At 39.1% G+C, this 22,850-nt stretch overlaps 1 protein-coding gene across 3 annotated transcripts in view; it reads right to left on the bottom strand.

Annotated features, from left to right (window-relative positions):
• Positions 1 to 22,850, bottom strand: part of LOC139478110 (uncharacterized) — a 72,530-nt gene extending 49,680 nt beyond the window's left edge. Inside the window, exon 1 of one of the 3 annotated variants that reach the window (XM_071260425.1) lies at positions 22,391 to 22,850. In XM_071260425.1, the coding sequence (XP_071116526.1) occupies positions 22,391 to 22,461 (71 nt within the window). In that variant the 5' untranslated portion in view covers positions 22,462 to 22,850. Of the gene's footprint in view, positions 1 to 1,148; positions 1,410 to 13,611; positions 13,675 to 22,390 lie in introns of those variants that run through there. The other 2 variants (XM_071260426.1, XM_071260424.1) reach the window with 2 other exon arrangements.

Raw genomic sequence — 22,850 nt, 5'->3', positions numbered from 1 at the left:
TACCCATCTAACTAAAGATCTCACTGAACACAATATTACCCTTCTAACTACAGATCTCACTGAACATAATATTTCCCTTCTAACTACAGATCTCATTGAACACAATATTACCCTACTAACTAAAGATCTCATTGAACACAATATTACCCTTTTAACTACAGATCTCATTGAACACAATATTACCCTTCTAACTACAGATCTCACTGAACACAATATTACCCTTCTAACTAAAGATCTCATTGAACACAATATTACCCTTCTAACTAAAGATCTCATTGAACACAATATTACCCTTCTAACTACAGATCTCACTGAACACAATATTACCCTTCTAACTAAAGATCTCATTGAACACAATATTACTGTTGAATCATGTTAATGCTGTACTACGCAATATTCCAGTTTAATAACGTCAGTCTGAAAATAATGAAATCTGGACCAGACAGTCAGGTAATTGACTTCATGAGCATCAAGCTACTCATCGATACTATGAGCATCGATACTATGACATGCATCAACCAAGTTAGCGAGGATGACCACCCGATCCTGTTAGTCGTTTCTTACAACAAGCATAGGCGCTTCTGAGGACTAGCATGGGTTGCTCGATCCGGATCTTTACAAGTTTCATTAAACCTGTTTGCAGCAATAAAGAGAATAATAACATGTCCAAACAAGTATGCACTTCAACCAGCTCATCTGTGTCTCTTTTAGGGATTGGGTGGACTAGTAGACTAAGGCACCACAATCAGCTGTGCAGAGTTGCTTCCCTTTGGCATGCCAGAAACCTACACTGTGGGTTTGAATCCGGGATTGAAGCTGAAAATGTATCTAGGTTTGTCTGCACCCTACCTTTTTACCAAAGTGGTCAATGTCTAAAACATGCATAATGTTGGGCTTTCCTCCCACATCAAGCTGAGATAACTGAAATACGGTTCATAGTGGAGACAAACCACAACTCACTCACTAACACACTGTCTCTGCCTATCTGTTGTAGCCAGTGGTTGATAGTGTGAACATTAATCAATATCATTAGGGTTCAGGGACACATTATCCCAGCCAGGATATAACAAGGAAAATATATCACCTTTAAGTGGCAGAATTTTGATCCCATAAAAGGAATATTGAGATATTCCAATCACATAACCTACCTCTTATCCTCAACTGAATTGTCTGTACAATCGGGAGTGGAACTGGCGCCACGTTTGGTACATCCAATAACCGAACACAAAGGTCTCAGACACCCCTCCATAATGTCAGGCGCTATCTCCTCCTAATCACGACTTAAATAGAATATTCACTGCTTCCTCACTGACCACCATCGTACAGAATCGTCTCCACACAACCTGGCGACCAACTTCTTATATAGCGTATATCCATTGCTGCTGCTGAGTCAGACTATTTGTCCAATGTTGGCCAATTCCTTTACACTCCTTTCCATTATCGCGCTGCCCTCGGGAGGCAGAGCTATTGAATATTAACACACACTGCTGTTGGGAGTCATCAGCCAGACTTGCAGCATGCCACAACACAGGGAAAAACTTGCAGAATTTAACAAATACCATTTGTCTCTGGTGTGTTCACTGATTCCAGTCGGGCTTGAGGTTGAAGGACGATGTCAAAGGTAAAACCATTTATTATTAAATAACTTCCAGGAAGTCTAAATATTACATGATTCCTTGTAAAGATATTTACCACTGGCTAGTTTAACATAATGTTTACAAGTCACAAACACATTATTTGATTACATGCTGGCTCTAATGTATTATGCAGACAGAATGAATCACTAACCTCTGGGACATAAATATCCAGTTTATGGCACATGTTGAACAAGGGTGAGCGGTCAAATAGGAGCTTGGTTTTATGATCATATAGAATTATTAATCCACAGTGAAAAAGAGTGTATTTTAAGAAAACTGTTCTCAGTACCAGAGCAGTGCAGCGATCAACAAATACACTGTTGCACATATTAACACCACATTGCACACCGTCCACATGATGTTGCACACAGTTGTCGAGAGAGGGGAAAATATATCTTCATATTCACCAGCTTTGGGAACCATGACATACAAGAAATCTTCAAATCACCATAACTAATCTTAGCATGGATGATGCAGAAACGTTATCTCCAACAAAATGGAAGTAAACTGTCAAATCACAAGTTCTTTCCTGCTACAGCAGACAAGATGGGCTGGATGCAGTTGACAGTCAGACGATAGACCAGTGTAGACAGACGTACCCAAACCTTAGCGTGGAGGAACACAGATATTGATTTTGGAGAACACCAATGCAAGATGCTCTGCCTCTGTTAGCTCATACATGGAAAACAATTTGTTGACTTGATTTATGACAAAACGTTTAATGGAAACATGCCTCTAACTGTGTCAACTTGTACTTGGGTCACCATGACCTGGACTGTTCAATGCTACACAGACATGGTGATGAAGTCAAGATTAGGTCTCCAGTCAGGGAGTAATGGCCACAAATTACACACACACATCCTTTCAGTGACTCACACATAGCAAACTTGGTCAATATCAGTGGATAACAGTTATGCTTTACACATTTATTCATAGGGATGTTATCGATATTGTGACATCGATGTATCAATAAATTTAAAATTTTTTAATGTTGATACCAGGGCTGGAAATCGATACAGATCATAGAGATTGATAATTGTTAACTAAATATCGATCAATTATCAATATATTTAAAAAAAAGTAACTTTGAGCAAAAAAAAACTCCAAAAGAAAACGACATATTTCACTCCACTACAGTGTGGTGGTACATTCAAGCATGGGGGTTACTTTGTGGACATTTGAGATATAACAAAAACAGTTACTTTCCATTTTCAGCAATTGACATTTTTGACCAAAAAAGTCTGTTTTGGTCAATCTAAACTTTATTTCATCACAATAGTTTATGTAAGATATTATCGATGACACAATTTTGCAATTGATAATCATTAATATTTCTTTCCATTGATGATAATTCTTATCATCAATCATTTTTGCCAGCCCTAGTTGATACAGTACCATTGGTCTTATCTTGACTTTCAAAACATCGGCTACAGGGGGTCTCTAATACTGGGTAGTTAATTTAAAGAGTTCTTACAGGAAATATGCAGGTCCTGTATAATGATTAAATGGTGTTGTGTTGTGTAATGTAAGATAATTACATTAATTACAGGAACTTTACATTTCTTGTCAAGAATTTAGTACAATGAATATTATTGTGTGTCCCTCCAGACGTATTAGTTCTGTTCTCATCGTCCATTCTATATGTTTGTGCACACTTGACAAGCATTTCCTCATCATGTAAAACCTTGGTATCGATACAAATTTATGAATATCAATGTTAAATGAATAATTCACTACCTCAGAAATGTTTACAGTTATAAGATTGAAGCAGAAGCAGAAAATTCAATCTTCATCCATACACATACAGAATAATTAATCATATTATTAATCAATATATCGTGATATCCATGAGTCAATGTATCAATCCTAAAGTTCCCAATGACTTCTCAAGTATTTCAGTTCTGTCATGGTTTGTTTGTTTGTTTGTTGTTTAACGCCACACTCAGCAATATTCCAGCTATATGACAGTGGTGTGTAAATAATCGAGTCTGGACCAGACAGTCCAGTGATTGACATCATGAGCATCAATCTATGCAATTGGGATAGATGACATGCATCAACCAAGTCAGCGGGCCTGACCACCCGATCCTGTTTGTCTCCTTTTACGACAAGCAGTGGCCTTTACGGAAAGCATGGGTTGCTGGAGACCCATTCGAACCCAGGTCTTCACGAGTGTCAGGAATGGTTTGTCTATTCCAAACAAAAACAAACTTCATGTAAGCATGGTAAGAACCTTGCTTTCACAGAGGCAATATACCACAGCTGTAGTTAACTGTTACAGTCCTTGACATGAAACTCTCTCACACAGTATGTATAGTTGTAATATGTTCCACACAGGTTCAGCCTTAGACATTCCTTCTTAAGACAAGTCCAAAGGACTAGCACAAACCTCATTTCACTAGTCCTACGAGCTTGTAGCTAGTCCTGCTTGAACAAGACAAAAATGTTTATTATTTACATTTCTGTCAGTTTTAATCAGTTTCAATTAGTAGCCAAAATGAAGCATTGAGAACTGGATTACAGCCGTAGCCCACAAATGCTAGTAGTCAATGGGGACTACCATAATTCGAATTTTACTTGTCCCCGAGCAAAATTTAGTTGTCCCAGACTGGCGGAATAGCATGCATTTTGAAGGCTGGAGTTGCATTGCAGAACATGTTCATTTTCTCGTGTTCGGCTCAGTATCAGTATCTATTTTCGTGCAACAATGTCACAACTGCAAATAACTCTGGAAGTAGCAGCCATTACCGTTACAGATGTTGCAAACTGGTGTAAATATGCAATAAATCCCAGTTCTCTACATAGTTCCAGGTTGATGATACTGCATGTCCCATATGACCCATACATTCCCCTCCAGGCATCTATTTAGTGTGACACAGACTCGTAAACACACTGTTTGTGAGATATGTGTGGACAGACTGGTATATGTGTTACGTCTATTATTGCATAAAGTCATAGTGAGATTATCAGCGGTATTAAGGTTCCGATCAACAGTGAAACCTCTTTAATCCAAACAGTACCACCTCCTAGTGAAACCCCATTAATTCACTAAGTACCACACCTAGTCAAACCCCATTAATCCAGATAGTGCTATTCCCAGTGAAACCTCACTAATCCAGACAATACCACTCCAGGTGAAACCCCATTATTCCAGACAGTACCACTCCCAGTGAAACCCCATTAATCTAGACAGTACCACTCCCAGTGAAACCCCATTAATCCAGACAGTACTACTTCCAGTGAAACCTCACTAATCCAGACAGTACCACTCCCAGTGAAACCCCATTAATCCAGACACTAACACTCCTAGTGAAACCCCATTAATCCAGACAGTGCCACTCCCCATGAAACCCCAGTAATCCAGACAGTACCACTCCAGGTGAAACACCATTAATCCAGACTGTACTACTCCCAGTGACACCCCATTAATCCAGACAGTAACACTCCAAGTGAACCCCAATTAATCCAGACAGTAACACTCCAAGTGAAACCCCATTAATCCAGACAGTACTACTCCCAGTGAAACCTCACTAATCCAGACAATACCACTCCCAGTGAAACCCCATTATTCCAGACAGTACCACTCCCAGTGAAACCCCATTAATCCAGACAGTACCACTCCCAGTGAAACCCCATTAATCCAGACAGTACCACTCCCCATGAAACCCCAGTAATCCAGACAGTACTACTCCCAGTGAAACCTCACTAATCCAGACAGTACTACTCCAGGTGAAACACTATTAATCCAGACAGTACTACTCCCAGTGAAACCCCATTAATCCGGACAGTAACACTCCCAGTGAAACCTCACTAATCCAGACAATACCACTCCAGGTGAAACCCCATTATTCCAGACAGTACCACTCCCAGTGAAACCCCATTAATCCCGACAGTACTACTCCAAGTGAAACCTCACTAATCCAGATGATACCATTCCCAGTAAAACCCCATTAAACCAGAGAGTACCATTCAAAATGAAATCATCCGGGAAAAGTTCATTTCAGATTATCTGTACATAGTGACAGAGTAATGACGTCTGAATACACATAAAACTCTCATACCCTTACTCAGCATTCACCCTATTGTTATCATGTCTTCTTATATACACAAGGGGCGGTCGGGTAGCCTAGTGGTTAAAGCGTTCACTCGTCACGCCGAAGACCCAGGTTCGATTCCCGACATGGGTACAATGTGTGAAGCCCATTTCTGGAGTCCCCCGCCGTGATATATTGCTAAAAGCGGCGTAAAACCAAACTCACCCACTCACTCATTATATATACAAATGTAACAGTCCAGAAAGCAAGGTTTCCATATTAGCAGGGTCTGGTCTGACAGGGAACCAGGGTACATGTATTTACCTGGATTTTGCAGGTGTCCAATATATGATGTCAGCTCCAGAGAATATTCCCGATTATCTGCCGGAAACGGATTCCATAGGGTGTACAAGGCAAATAGTAATGAAACTTATATGAATGGATCACTGGAAATCAGCGATGACACCAGGTGTTCACGAATAGGGTGAGCATGACCTGTTCAACCTGGACAGAGAGAACAAAGGCCATGGAAACATAGCCTCTGTTACACAAGCATGCCTGTTCGTGACCCACAAACAAACTGTTCCAACAACGTCACATAACCATGGGCCCTAGTACTTCAGTCTCTAGCCGGGTTGTAAATTTGGTTCTATGTGAACCAGGTACCTAGACTTGCACAAGTCTCTGAGGCAATTACTATTAGTTTAAATCAAAAGTTCTAGATTATGTAAATAATAAGAGTGAGTGAGTGAGTTTGGTTTTACGCCGCTTTTAGCAATATTCCAGCAATATCACGGTGGGGGACACCAGAAATTGGCTTCACACATGTAAATAATAGGAACAAGTTGTCCCTATAAGCGACTGGATTCTAGACTTGAATATTCGGAAGATAGAATTACTACACATCCCTGGACTTTTCTTTCAGTACAGCCTTGGAGCAAGGCTACCAGGTACCCTGCCAAAGCTCTGGTAAACTTCACACGGGTTGATATTCCTTGTTGAGTAAGAATATGAGAGTGAGTGAGTTTTTATGCCACTTTTAGTAATATTGCAGCAATATTCCAGCAATATCACGGCAGGGGACACCAGAAATGGGCTTCACACCGTGTACCCATGTCAGGAATCAAACCCGGTCTTCGGCGTGACGAGCGAACGCTTTAACAACGACCGCCCAAGAATATGAGTGAGTGAGTGAGTTTATGCTTTACGTCACATCAGCAATATTTCAGCCATATCGTGACGAGGCAAGACTATTAGAGAAAAATTATTCATGATGTGAAACAAATAAGTGATTATGGACCCTTGAGAGGCATTTAGAAGTTTGATATGTACCTGAAGACAAGATATCACTGATGATGAACTACTTATAAACATGGTTGTGATATTTATCCACCATAGCAGTTTGGAGTCTACCCGAATATGGTCTCGGACCACAGTAAATATTTTGTGCCTGCTAGAGTGTTCTCCAAAAGCCTTTTCAACCAAACATATGTGTTCTAGATGAACCGGTTGGCAAATATGTAGATCACGCTTGCATAAGTGCCTCTTCTGGTGATTATTAATAGATACTTATGACTCCGGTTTTGTATTTGCACTGGACTTGGAAACCAGTCCTCACACTAGTGCATGTATACTAGCCTATATTAAAAATCTTTTGATAAGGGCCAGTGGGCACTCTTGCCTTCAGGCAGATCACTTAGGCTGATAAAACTTGTAAATAATATATTTTGACAAATATTTGGATTTATCATCCAAAACTGGCTCCCACAGGAGATATCGCTTGGATGAGATCAAGCGATATCTACACTGTAGATATCGCTGCAATGAAATTACATCACAATGCTTTACAGACCATTAAGACGTTACTGGTTACCATGACGTCACAATCAAATGACATCACTAATGGCTCTGCTACTGAAGCTGTTTGCAGTAGTTTTTACACTGAAGACACTGCTAACTACTGTCTACAAATTGAAAAAGTTGAAAGAATGATGTTGGATGATAGATAAAATCTCACCCTCGTGTCTTTTGATAAGAAATATATCAACACTCGTTGATAAAAGTGGCAAAAATCCTCGGCAAGCCTCAGAATTTTTCCACTTTTATCAACTCGTGTTGATAAATTTGATATCAAAAGACACTTGGGTGAGATTCTCTATATATATCATAAATCAGTGTCATGATTTATTGCCAGCAAATATAAACTTGCTGATCTATCATTTTCATGATTTTAGGTGTTTCGTAAAAACAAATATTATTTTTTATTTTTAAGATATTTAATGAATCTAAAACTAAGTACGTACCCCTCACATGCAATTTGAAAAAAAAAAAATTGTTTGAAATTGGGATTTTAGCAAAGTTGTTATTTTCTTAAGATCAGATGTATTTTGACATTGCATTCAATGGAACAACTTAAACAAAGCACTAAAGCCTCTTCCTTGTACCATGCGTACTTGTTAGTGAAATACACGACACCTCGATATAACATTAGTTATATCTATGTAACATAAATTGCGAAATTCGTAATCTGAATTGGGATTTTTTACTGACATTTGCTGTAGCCTTGGGGCTGAATATCAGCCTCTGAGCATGTCTAGCTAACGCCCTGGTCTAGGTCTAGGAGCTATAGAGCAAGTGTTTATCTACTGTTCCTTTAACAGATCCTTAAACAATATACACTGTCAACGTTACTAGTTCCCTGGAAATTCCTGGACAAGATAGGTCATCAGTATGACTGTGTGTCATCGTACCTTACTTAAAGATCTTTGTTCATTCTATCAACCACTAGTTTACGCCTACGAGGATTTTAGGTAAAAATTGGTCCATAGCAACTTATGTTTGTCATAGGTTGTGGCTAAAATAAATCAGTCGTTTAGGCTCGGTGACTTGGTAGATTGCATGTGATCAACCAAACCTGATTATTTATTTATGAGTGCGACATACAAACAAATAAACAAATAAATAACCATTGATTTGACTCGCCCAAACTTAACAATTTACATGCGACTGAGAGATGGCTGGAATATTGCTGACTGCGTAGTAAAACAATATTCTCTCACTCACTCAAGATCAACAGAGCACGACCCTGTCAGTATCATGAATCATTCCGGCATCCATCTGTAGCTGATACATGTGATATGAGATATGAAAATATGAAATTGGTCACTGATGATTAAACATGCACCTTGTGGTACAATTAATCACCCAGCATCATCAGCATGATAAAGCTCTGACCTCATTTCCCATTGTCAACAAAACTGCTGACTCGGCTTGCTGATTAATAATAACACTTATATTGTACTAACATCTGTCACCACTTGTCATTAAACATGCTAAACAACCAGTGTCAATATGGCGATAACAATGCACAGATTGGCAACATTATATTACATAGGCATGATAGGTGAAATCACAATTCAGTTGTGCGAGGGGCACGGGTGGCCCAGTCGTCAAAGGTGCCCAGATTCGCTGTAGAAACCTATGATTGTTGGTTCGAATCCAGGTTCGCCTCGATTATGTTTCTAGGTTTGTCAGCAACATACCCGTGCTCGTGGGTTTCACCGAAGTGGTAAACGTCTGAGACCGGCATCACTTCTCGCTTTCCTCACACATTAAGCTGACACGCTGTGATATAACTGGAATCCTTTTAAAAGCGGCATTAAACCCAACTCACTCAGTTGTGCGAACTGTCTCAGTTTGGATTGTATAATGAATTTATATCATGTATATGGATCATCAGTCAGACGAGGGCCCACATGCACAAAGCAATCTTAGCACTACGATAATTGTAAGTCTATGTTTGGGTATCGAAACGACAATCATAATCAGCTTGTTTACCCACATGCAAACCTTGATTTTTGCAAACGGAGAATAATTTATAAAAAGTACATTTATCTTTTGAAATTTGCATTCTTGTTTAACATTTTTAACAGCTTTTGCTGAAACTATTATTTCAAGAATATTTTTTAAGGACGCTCATACATGTAAAATAAATCTAACAATTGTAAAAGAATGAAAAGTCCCCCTCCTCTTGAGTAAGTGACCAAGAAAACGGGAATTACAGAGGCTGGCTTAGATGATATAACACATATAAGAGACACCATTCATTGATCAGGTTTTATCAAAATGTTAAACAACCAATATCATGAAGTCTTTGAATGGCATATGGAAGTGAAGTGATAGTAGTGTATATGCCTACTCCTTCATTAGATATCATGACTAAAAGCAGATATGAAGGGGGAAATAGTCACATAGTCATGCTCATCTTAAAAGGTGCCTAAACAGTATTGAGTGATAAAGCTTAGTAACCATGGTAACCTTGGTATGGGTCAGTGTTCATGACATCAGCCACTGGGTTGCCTGGCTCAGGTTTAATTATTAAGAGACTAGCATGACCATGATGATAGAGCTGAAATATGGCTGACAGCAGCATTAGTGAGTGAGTGACCTTGGTTTAGCGCCGCTTTTAACAGTATTCCAGTTATATCATGGTGTGTCAGCTTCATGTGGGAGGAAAGCCCAAAGTGATGCAGGTCTCAGACATTTACCACTTCGGTGAAACCCACAAGCAAGGATATGGTGCTGACAAACCTAGAAACATAATCGGAGCGAACCTGGATTCGAACCCACAATCATAGGTTTCTGGCGTGCCTAAGGGACGCAACTTAAACGACTGGGACACCCGTGCCCATAACAGCTGCATTAAACAAGAACAGCGTACAATGTCACAAATTATGAAAGTGATGTTTTCATACTGTAGATTTAATCTACATTCAGCTTCATAAAATCACAGCAGATGACAAATTATATGTGTCGTCACATATAAATTTGGTTGTATGCCGCAAAGTGTCTCACGCATTGTATAAAAACATAAAAAGCATCCACCATTTTGTTAACAGATATGATACAATGTTGTTAAACTTGAATGTATGACACTCCCAGTACAATTAAACCCTCTGTTCCATATTGTAACCACATTGTATTCAACAGATTGTTTGCTCTGGATAAATCCACGAACTGAGTGCATATATGACAAGGTTCGTGGTTGAGCGATTTGTGTAGATACAACAGTGAATGACACATGGATACTGAACGACATGAAAACACACATAAATGTCTGAAAAAAGATGGAAAATGGAGCATGGTTGCAATGTCATATGAGAAGTTTGAACTTCTTGCCCGTATCACGGTAATTTAAACAAAAAAGTGGTTTTGACAAATTCTTGATGTTTAACTCAAATGTTTCTTAAATGGTTTAAGGTTAACACATATTTCATAAATGTTTCATGTCACTTAATAACATAGTATGATGCAGCTGACTGATATTACATTTATGATACAGTTTTTGTTGTTTGTTTGTTGTTTAACGCCACACTCAGCAATATTCCAGCTCTATGACAGTGGTTTGTAAACAATCGAGTCTGGACCAGACAATCCACTGATTGCCATCATGAGCATCGATTCACGCAATTGGGATACGATGACATGCATCAACCAAGTCAGTGAGCCTGACCACCTGATCCTGTTAGTCGCCTCTGAATACCTATTCTAAACCGGATTTTCACAGGTCTCATGATCCAGTGTTGTACATTAGCTGGGTCCTGGGGTCCTATAGGTTTTCACTCATAGTCTTTGAATCTAGCGCCCCCCCCCCTTCACTGTCAACTTCTAACAGTAGGATATCATGAGTCTTACTAGGACCTCTTGACTTACATGCTTATTTTGAACACTGATGACATAACTGTCAATAAACAAGGTATTAATGTTTTCAAACACTCATGTTAAATTCCATATCACTGATTAAGACTGTAACGCCTATATGATAGGATTTTGTTTGTTTCCGAATCTTATATATAGTCATAAATAAAACTGTCACTTCCTGTATTTAAGCCCTGGGCCTAATTATGGAAAACAGGTTATCAAAAAAGCCAAGGGCTCAATTTTGGGAAAATGACGCTTACTTACACTTAATAGGGGACACCTTTGCTGATGAAATCAGAAACTGTTAACATGGTTAGATTTTTTACATCTATTTTGACTGAGAAAAGATAAACAGGAATTTGAACTTTGAACCGGACTTACTGTTGAATGGACATAAAGATTTGTCTCAAGTAATGAAATGCCACATAGTAACTTTGGTTGTGCGTAAGTTATTAATTTAAGGAAGATCACTCAAAATTAATAAATATCAAAAATTTAAATCCATTGCCCTAAATATGGAAGTCCCAGTAAGATCTATACTGTCATTATATTATTATAACATGGTTTTTTTAACCACTTGATCTATAGATGGTATACAGCCTGTCTGCAAAATATATTCATCATAACCATAATTGTATACAGCCTGGTCTGAAAGTATATTCATCATAACCATAAATGCACAAACCATAAGGTCTTGACTGAACAGCTTCTGACTGTCATTTATATATTTGTTCATATACTTTTCCATGTCATTATGACCCAATACAGCTATACACAATGACAATGATAAATTGTAACAATAGTATGTACTTACTATTCAACCCAGTGTTGTGCTTATATCACTGTTATCTCATGGGGCCAATATTACTTTTATCCACTGTTCAACGTCTCACGTGAACTCTGTACTTGAGTGTGAACAATCGTGTTGTTGTTTACATAGGTCAGCTGATTTGAGACAATGCTCTCAGGTTTCCTCGTTTCGTTTGACCTAGTTGTTGAGAGAAAAACTCAGCATTTGAGCTCAGTAAGAACAGTTTCATATCAGTCTCTAGTCTCCAAAACTGTGTCGATTACTGTCAATACATACGTTAAAATAACAACGTGTTTTATCTCAAAGTCCCACGACTCGATATCGGAACTCGCCACGTTGTCACGATAAGTTCGGATGTTTGAATGACAGTTACCAATTCCACGAGGTACCCGATCTTTTCCGACTGTTACCAGAAGTTGCTGAGCGAGTTTTCCTTCGTCCGAATATCGATCACAGTTGTGTTATCATGCATGTCACGTGAATATGGACCGCGAAACTGGACATAAACAAACACATTCACATCAGTTCGGTACCAGTAACTACCGATAACGTCCCTTTTCCACGGACAGGAAGTATTTTCTAAACTGAAAATAACGCCAGAGAGGTCACGTGATGGGAATTTCCGTCTCGCGCCAAGTCGGCCGTTCGGGAAACACCCCGTTGTTAAAAAGAGCGGATGACCTCATCATTTTGTAATACCTCAGCTGACAGACTGACTGTAAGGGCCGACCTCAACAACGACATGGTGGTTTATTGCGGAGGCGAGCGTGAATGAACGCATGCTTTAGTAAGACGCCTGACACACATTTCGGTGTTTCTACTCACACCTACGTATTCGCTGAATGTGGTACTATCACCATAGCAATAAACAATATAGACATACAATGTAAGATATTTGCACTGATTCGTATTATCAATACATAATTAATCTTGGTATGATATCACGTACCATGTGACAATATCTACACTGAATCCCAGTTAATTATTTTTAGGGACGGCTGTATTTACTCAAAGGACATAGCTCAATACTTATAAGAATGTGTTAGTGACCCGTCATTTATTACATGGAGTGAGGTTTGTTTGTTTGTTGTTTAACGCCGCGGGCAGCAATATTCCAGCTATTTGACGTCGGTCTGTAAATAATCGAGTCTGGACAATCCAGTGTTTGACATTAGGAGCATCGATCCACGCAATTCGGATACAATGACATGCATAAACCAAGTCGGACCACCCGATCCCGTTAGTCAGAGAATTTTGATGCACTAGGGTACGGAAAATAATAACACCTCAGATACCTCCTAGATAAAATATGAATGTTTCCATCTCGTGTAGCCAATCTGTTAATTGTATCGTCATTTATCAGGTTATTGTAAATCGCCAATGAGACATGTCCAAGAAATTGTGGGAAAGATCAAGAATATAAACTTACCCAACATGTGGAGACTTGAAGGAGACGAGGCTATGTCCAAATCTTAAGTAGCTATAGTACTGATATTCATATGCGTACTAGTGTACCCCATACAGGAATTGAATCACCTGGTCGTGAACTTACCTTATTCGCGAGCTTCCGTGTACATAAACCAAAAGTGTTCAGCGTCTCTTATGATATGTGGATCCGAAGTGAACTGAATCGTTTTATATACAACTCGGTCACGTGTAAAATATACGCGGGTATGTTCATTGTTCGATCCTTATCTACCCTAGAATATAGATAAATATATATGCAAGTATCAGGTGCAGTCATGGATAAAAATAAACATGAGCGGGTAGTGTTTTCCTTGATAAATGGTTCATCGCAATTCTGAGCACAAAACAGCAAGTGAAATTGAAAGCATGTTTTCTTTGTCGTTTTTTTACAACGTCGATCGGGTTATATTTATTTAATCTGTAGTTTTGTGATTTGTTTGTTTGTTGTTTAACGCCGTTCTCAGCAATAATCCAGCTGTATTACGGCGGTCTATAAATAATAGACTGGGCCTGACAATCCAGTGATTGACATTATGAGGATCAATTGGGATACGATGACAAGCATCAACAATTTCAGCAAGCCTGTTCACCCGATCCCGTTATGTTTTTTTAAAATTAAAAAGTCACATTCGAGAGTTCACGTTTACCTGATGCCTTAGACTAAAATCTAGTCTCTGAAATGAACATATCGTACATAAAAACAGTTGTTCAGTTATCTTAATAAAAATATAATAAAAAGGAGCCCAGTGACTCTCTTCATTTTCAGATACTGCAGTGATCTAGACTTGCCAAACATTGTAGACTTGCATGGGCTGTATTTGATATATATTTGTATCAGGGTCTGTAAGACAGACTACTGATGCCTCTGACGTAACGCTTATTTGGAATCTATGTAACGTGGCTTGTAAATATAAACGACATGTCATAACAGTAATAATATTTTAATACAAAACAGCCTATGAATTTAACGGGATCGTGGCCAATTTGTGTCCGACATAAATAAGCCCATACATGTGTATACAACAACAAACAACGCTTCTTAAAGCAACGACCTACTTATTGTAAATTTGATTAAATTACTATTATGCTATTTGTCCCCGACGGTATAAAGGCACGGCTATATATACATGCACAAAAATAAAGGCTGCGTCACTCTCTTAAAGTAGATCTTATTTCAGATGAGGTATGTTATGTAAGCAGTCAGCTTTTTGCATAAAAAAGGTAGAATCATGAATATAAATATCAATAGCAGTGACTGAGTATTTCCTACTCTGATAATACGGATGACAAGCATGGTCGATAAGAAGTGTCTGAGCTTAAGAAAGGAATATAAATAAATGACGTAACGCTCGTGCTTGAAGTATGATACACGCTTGTTATAGCCACCCTACACATTGAACGTTGGTCCTTTATAGATCCTTTGGGCAGAATAATCATGCTGTCATCACTAGTGAAATCATGATTGTCATCATAGTAGTAGTGAGTGAGTGAGTGAGTATGGTTTTACGCTGCTTTTAGCAATATTCCAGCAATATCACGGCGGGTGACACCAGAAATGGGCTTCACACATTGTCATAGTAATAGTAGTAGTAGTAGTTATTGTCGTCGTCGTCTTCGTAGTAGTAGTAGTAGTAGTAGCAATAGTTGTAGTGGTAGTAACAATAACAGTCATAGTAGTAGTAGTAGTCGTAGCAGTAGATGTAGATGTAGTAGTAACAGTAATATTCGTAGTAGTAATAAGAGTAATATTTGTTGTGGTAGTAGTAATAGTAGTAGTAGTCTCAGCAGTAGTAAGAGTCGTAGTCGAAGAAGTCGTAGAGAAAGTGGTAGGCGTGCAATTGCAGTAGTAAAGTAACTTGAGAAGATCTTATATATCACATTTTTGTAAAATCAATTAACCCCAATTCAATTCATACCCTCATGCCCTTTTCAGCTCCTAAAATTAAGAGAGTTCCTTAAAGAAAATAGTTTTGAAAACCTTTGTGCTTCGAGGATTATATGTTAGTCTATATAACTTCTGATGCAATCAGTCGTTATATGGCTGAAATAATGCCGATGCGATGTTAGAATTTTAACTCAGTCACTCTGATGCAATCACTGTCAACGCCCCACATCTAGTAACAGTATATATATTTGTGGTAAATTCCGAGGTCTATGCCTGACTCCTAAAACACTGGAACTGACCTACATATAATATAATACCCGCGAAGATCCGGGTCAGAAGTGACTTTCAGAAACGAATGCTTGTCGTAAGAGACGACTAACAGGACCGGGTGGTCAGGCTCGCTGACTTGGTTGATGCATGTCACCGTATCCCAATCGTGTTAATAGATGCTCATGATGTTTGTTTGTTTGTTTGTTTGTTGTTTAACGCCGCACTCAGCAATATTCCAGCTATATGACGGCGGTCTGTACAATAATCGAGTCTGGACCAGACAATGCAGTGATTGACATCATGAGCATCGACCCACGCAATTGGGATCGATGACATGGATCAACAAAGTCAGCGAGCGTGACCACCCGATCCCGTTAGTTGCCCTTTACGACAAGCATAGTCGCCTTTTACGACAAGCATGGGTTGCTAAAGACCTATTCTACCCCGGAATCTTCACGGGTCGCTCATGATGTCAATCACCGGATTTTCCAGATTTTTTTATCCGCAGACCGCCGCCATATAGCTGAGTGCAGCGTTAAACAACATACAAAAAGATCTACATATAAAGCAGACAACATTTCCCGACCCCCCAGCACACACACGCACACACACACACACACACACACACACACACACACACCGTTACCTTTATTAATAGAACCACACAAGGTGCAACCCACTTGCGTCGCTATCTTACATAGAAATATAACTGACTTCATCAAGATTCAAACTGACCGCAGTTACCTGTATCTGACTCATCAACCAAAATAGAATTATGCCATATACGACACTAAATGTGTCTCTTAAACCGCAAGACATAAACAGATAAACATAATGATAGCAAAGACTGTGCTACCGTCTGATAAATGTTCCCCAAAGATGAACACGAACGAATCACTGCGCGTCCGCATAATGAAGGCGGTAATCAGAGATAAGCGCTATCTATAGGACTGTGTGTGGAGCTCAAGATTTATCGCACCTGTTCTTTATAAATCATAGGAGGTTATCGATATTTTACATATAACAGATACATTGCCACCTGTCCGCTGTAAAATCTGATAACGCTGTCTAATTAACTCAAGGTAAAAAAATAAACAAGTTATATAAATATACTAGGCGATCACAGATTTAAGCTATATGACTGCCGCCTGTACACAGGGAACACTCCAATACACAAAAGGCGACTAAACTGGGTACTGTTTGGTCACAATGGCTGCTGTCCATGAGAAAGACAATACTCCATCTTCAGGGTAGTGGTCCTTAGGGGTGGTGGGTAGCTCAGTGGTCAAACGTAGATTGAATGAATGTGTTTTTATGCCGCTTCTGGCAATATAGTGACGGGTAAACCCAATCTCATTAAAATCAGATCTTAGTTCTCGCTATCGCTAAACAAAGATCTGAGGACATCCCATTACGGGGTCACGTCAGACCGACCTTGCGCGAACTTTGACCGACCAATAGAATGACCAATCAGAAGGCAGCTTTCTCGTGCTTTACGGCACAAATTTCAAATTGGCAACTGCGCTGTGAAACATATTTTGACAAATTCTTGATTACAAATTTGAAACCTGAATAAAAAGAGAATCGAATCCGGTGATTAGGGAACGGTGTTGCCACTAGACCATCCACCTTTTTCACATATAATACTTATAACGGTTTCGAAGGACACCTGAGGATGAAAGGACTCTCTTCTTATTACAAAACCATTTGCTTTGATCTCAATGAAGCCGGAGGCACGGGTGACCCAGTCGTCTAAGGCACCGCAATTCGATGTACAGAGTTGCGTCCCACCACAAACCTATGATTGTGAGTTCTAATCCTGATTCGGCCCAATTATGTTTCCAGGTTTGTCGACCAGTGAAGATCAATGATAGAATGGGTCTTCAGTAACCCATGTTAGGCGACTAACGGGATCGGGTGGTCACTGGTCAGGCTGCTGACTTGGTTGATGTATTTGCGTAGATTGCGTAGATTGATGCTCATGGTGTAAATCAGAGGATTGTCCGGTCAAGACTCGATTATTTACATACCGCCATCATATATCTGGAATATGGCTGAGTGCGGCGTTAAACAACAAAGAAACATTTTTTTTGGTACACGTCCGAGACCTGCATAACTTCGGGCTTTCTTGCTACATTAAGCTGACACGCCGTGATATGACTGGAATACTGTTCAAAACGGTGTTAAACCCATCTCACTCACACTGAATGACACTCTGAATGAGTACAAAATAAACATAAACATTACACTTTTGATTTACACACAACGCAAATGTTTTGTTATTAATCAGGACACGATGTGCACCGATCCACACGCAAATTGCCGACACGTCACAACAACGCTTCTTAATACAAGACACATGCACCGGGTCAACTTGACCTTGCGGAGACAAATCTCCGTCCATTAAAGAACCACGCAATCAGTGTCTGCGAGGATAAGATCTCGCCCACATTCCACACGGCTCGCACGGTAGCATCCTGTCCCCCTAGAGGTTAGAGTAACCCCGGGGGTCCCTTTTCTAGTGATTACCGACATCCACATGGCGAGTGTATCGCCGTCTATTTGACACCACCGGGAAGGGAGAGGGGGGGCGGACAAAGAAAAGCCAAGGGCTGAAGTGTCACAGTTGAAACGATGGGAACATGTGGTTTAGTCATACATCCCGTTAGCGTTGGCCTTGGAACCGTTTGTTTTTCTTCTCTCCTTCATTGACAGTGTTCAATTGTTTTACCATTTACCACTTCCCATGCTTCTGACAATACTAATACTAACACGTGGGAAACATTCGCCTAGAATCACTATTCCCTTAGTTGTGTAATAAATGGTTGGATGTTTCAAGCATATCTTAAAGCAGAGACCATATAATCTATTATAGAGAATTCGTACTGTGTAACCTTTCAATAACATCCGGGGTGGTAGGGTAGCCTAGTGGTTAAAGGGTTCGCTCGGGTTCGATTCCCCACATTGGTACAATGTGTGTAGCCGATTTCTGGCGTCCCCTGCCGTGACATTGCTGGAATATTGACAAAGCGGCGTAATACCGTACTCACTCACTTAAATCACATCCCGTTCATACCACTCGTCGGGAACTGGTGGCCCAGTCGTATAAGGCATTTCAATTCTCTGTACATAGTTGTGTCCCTTAGGTGTGTCATGATCCTATGATGGTTGGATGAGGGCGATGTTACAATACAACAAGGCCTCATTAAAAATAAATGTGGAAAACGTTTGTTGAAAAATGGCAGGCGATACCACAGACCGTACAGTTTTGGGCAAAAAATAAGAGGCCTGCAATGTAACTAAACAGTATGGGTCAAACAGATACATTTCCGTAAAAATGAAAAATGCTTACAAGGTTAAAGTTCTTACATAACGTTTTAACAAGGTCATAGTTCTTGAATAACGTTCTAACAAGGTCAGTGTCCTTACATTACGTTCTAACAAGGTCAAAGTTTTTACAAAACGTTCTAACAAGGTTAAAGTTCTTAAAAAAGTTCTAACAAGGTTAAAGTTCTTACAAAACGTTCTAACAAGGTTAAAGTTCTCGCAAAACGTTGTAACAAGGTCAAAGTTCTTACATAACGTTCTAACAAGGTTAAAGTTCTTGCAAAACGTTCTAACAAGGTTAAAGTTCTTACATAATATTCTAACAAGGTCAAAGTTCTTACATAACGCTCTAACAAGGTTAAAGTTCTTACATAACGTTCTAACAAGGTCAAAGTTCTTACAAAACGTTCTAACAAGGTTAAAGTTCTTACATTACATTCTAAGAAGGTTAAAGTTCTTACATAACGTTCTAACAAGGTCAAAGTTCTTACAAAACGTTCTAACAAGGTTAAAGTTCTTACATAACGTTTTAACAAGGTCAAAGTTCTTTAATAACGTTCTAACAAGGTTTATGTTCTTGCAAAACGTTCTAACAAGGTCAAAGTTCTTCCAAAACGTTCTAACAAGGTTAAAATTCTTGCAAAACGTTCTACCAAGGTTAAAGTTCTAAGAAAACGTTCTAACAAGGTTAAAGTTCTTACATAACATTCTAACAAGGTCAAAGTTCTTACAAAACGTTCTAACAAGGTTAAAGTTCTTACATTACATTCTAAGAAGGTTAAAGTTCTTACATAACGTTCTAACAAGGTCAAAGTTCTTACAAAACGTTCTAACAAGGTTAAAGTTCTTACATAACGTTTTAACAAGGTCAAAGTTCTTTAATAACGTTCTAACAAGGTTTATGTTCTTGCAAAACGTTCTAACAAGGTCAAAGTTCTTCCAAAACGTTCTAACAAGGTTAAAATTCTTGCAAAACGTTCTAACAAGGTTAAAGTTCTAAGAAAACGTTCTAACAAGGTTAAAGTTCTCGCAAAACGTTCTAACAAGGTCAAAGTTCTGACAAAACGTTGTAACAAGGTTAAAGTTCTTGCAAAACGTTCTAACAAGGTCAAAATTCTTACAAAACGTTCTAACAAGGTTAAAGTTCTTACAAAACGTTCTAACAAGGTCAAAGTTCTTACATAACGTTCTAACAAGGTCAAAATTCTTACATAACGTTCTAACAAGGTCAAAATTCTTACAAAACGTTCTAACAAGGTTAAAGTTCTTACATAACATTCTAACAAGGTCAAAGTTCTTACAAAACGTTCTAACAAGGTTAAAGTTCTTACATTACATTCTAAGAAGGTTAAAGTTCTTGCAAAGCCAATGTCCTTACAGGGTTAAAGGTTCCCACTCTGTACCGGTAAATCTATAGGCAACAAACACATTAGTACATTAGAGACCATCTGGTTGTACCCGGATGTCGCTATTCTAAGTATTCTCACTGGAAATGTCCCTAATGTCATGTAAAAAAGCTTCCAGTTTTCGAAACGTCAGTTCTAAAAACGCAAATTTCTCTCATTTGGTTGTTCCGACTTTAGATCGTAAGTGAAAACACTCATACACTGCACTAGAGTTTAAGAGTCCAATTTCGGAAGGAGAAGAGCACAAGACTTGAAAGTAATGCCAACATAACACTTAATAGCATATAAACCTCTGTCAGACATGTGCGCCATCTCGGAGAAGACACTCAGAACTAACGCAGCGTGGTTATACATCTCGGCGCAACACTCGGAGAGAGGCTGACTCTATTTAATTGTTCTCGTATCCCCGAGAAAGCCGGCCATCATTCATGGGCTTGAACGTATACAACAGTAAACATTAGCTTTTAGAAGTGAATGAGTTACGCCATTTTAAGCTTTATTCCAGCCTACTGTGGCAACATCATAGGTTTCACACATTATTCCAATGTGGAGAATCGAACCTAGGATTGTCTGACGTGGCAACGCTTTGGCCACAAAGCTGACCCACCAACTAGATGTAAGAAACACTGTTGTCTATCGATATTACCATCTATTTTGAAACGCGTATATACTCATATCCTACTTTTGAGATAAACGTATAGTGTTTAATGTTACATTTTGATAGAGAAATAAGTTGAAATAACAACCGAACGCTATTGCGGCTTGAGGTTCCACATGTTACAGTTTGCAACGTTGATTATTGTCATCGAGCGCATAACCATCGCCTATTTCGAGAGTTCCACACAATCAATGTATTTGTTTTCATAACATGCGTTTGGTGATCCAGTTACGAAACTATTTGTATTATAATATTATTACTAATAGTAATGAAATTGAAACGTTTTCACAAACACTTTCATCTCGGTATGTAAACAGTCACCAGATAACCCAAAAGTTCACGACCGTAACGCATAGCACTCGGAGTTATACACGGGATTCCCATACTCATGGCTTCACCTTAACCCCCCCCCCCCCCCCCCCTCCCCACACACACACACACACACATAACACACACACACACACACACACACACACACATAATATAAAAAAATAATTCTCCACTTCGTTCCCATGACTCTTTCCAGAGTAACGCTTCAAAGTTTCAGCTAGAAAGCTTGAAATTTAAAAGCACGCAAGGATAATCCATTATATAATCAAATTGGGTCGTGCGTCTTGGAAATTCTTCGTCCCAGTTCATGGTTGCACTGAAGAGTTCCACTGTGATGTAATTGGATATGGGCTTGCCATGCTCCCAGCGCTGACATATTTATGACAAAGACAAGAGGCAGAAAGATGGTCGAACGATTAAATACTCCGTGGTGTCGGACAAATGTGTTCATACATCCACATACTGAACCGAACACACACATCCTCATCTACACGGGTATAGAAAACAATACCGAGCTCCGATTTCTTTTAAAAATAAAGTTAATGGGCTTGAAATTAATAACTGTTAAGTTAAATGGGAGGGAAGTAAAACGTTTTCAAGTTGAGGTTTTCAGTATCTACAGACTCAAAATAAACAGTTGGGGTGGACAACACGAGCAAAGGCACACATTCAGACTGTTATTGTTTGTTTTTAAGTCAACTTTTAGAAAGCGTAATCCAACATCTTTCCCTTATCCGAACAGGCGGATGAGCGCAAGACAGTGTGTAATCCAGTTCATGGTAGTTACATCGATGAAGATGGCAAAACAATATATTTTGAATATTCAGATCGCTGTTATGTATTTACATAAGTAAAATATACTTACGTTTCAATGTAATCGCACGTTAATCCAGGATGCGGGAAGATGAAAGCTCGGCGATTCATTTTCACCGTCATGTTTCTTCTAAGGAGGGTCCCCGGCAACGTGTTGAGTGCATCAAAACTCGAGCTGTGTCCCCGCACGTTTTTTGGATAATTTCACAAGGAAGGGTACAGGATGGGGTTTCACGTGCTAAAAGTTAAATTTTCTCTCGCTGATTCAGACTCCCCTTTGTCTGGCTCGTCACATATGACACTTATCAACACAGAGCAACAATAGAACGCTGGCAGACTTGACCCAGTCAACTCAAAACAAAGCCATATCTGTACCACATGACCGCGAAGAATTCAAATTTCAAAAGCTTGGATAATTCCGGGTTTGTATGGAAGACTTATACTGTTAGTACACGTTCAGTACACTTAAACAATGATTGACAAAGTTGATAAACTTGTCAAACTTACAATAA

This window comes from Haliotis cracherodii, unplaced genomic scaffold (assembly GCF_022045235.1).
Source record: "Haliotis cracherodii isolate W230 unplaced genomic scaffold, xgHalCrac1.p SCAF_39, whole genome shotgun sequence".
Lineage (NCBI taxonomy): Eukaryota > Metazoa > Mollusca > Gastropoda > Lepetellida > Haliotidae > Haliotis > Haliotis cracherodii.
This window is presented reverse-complemented; position numbering and strand designations above follow the sequence as displayed.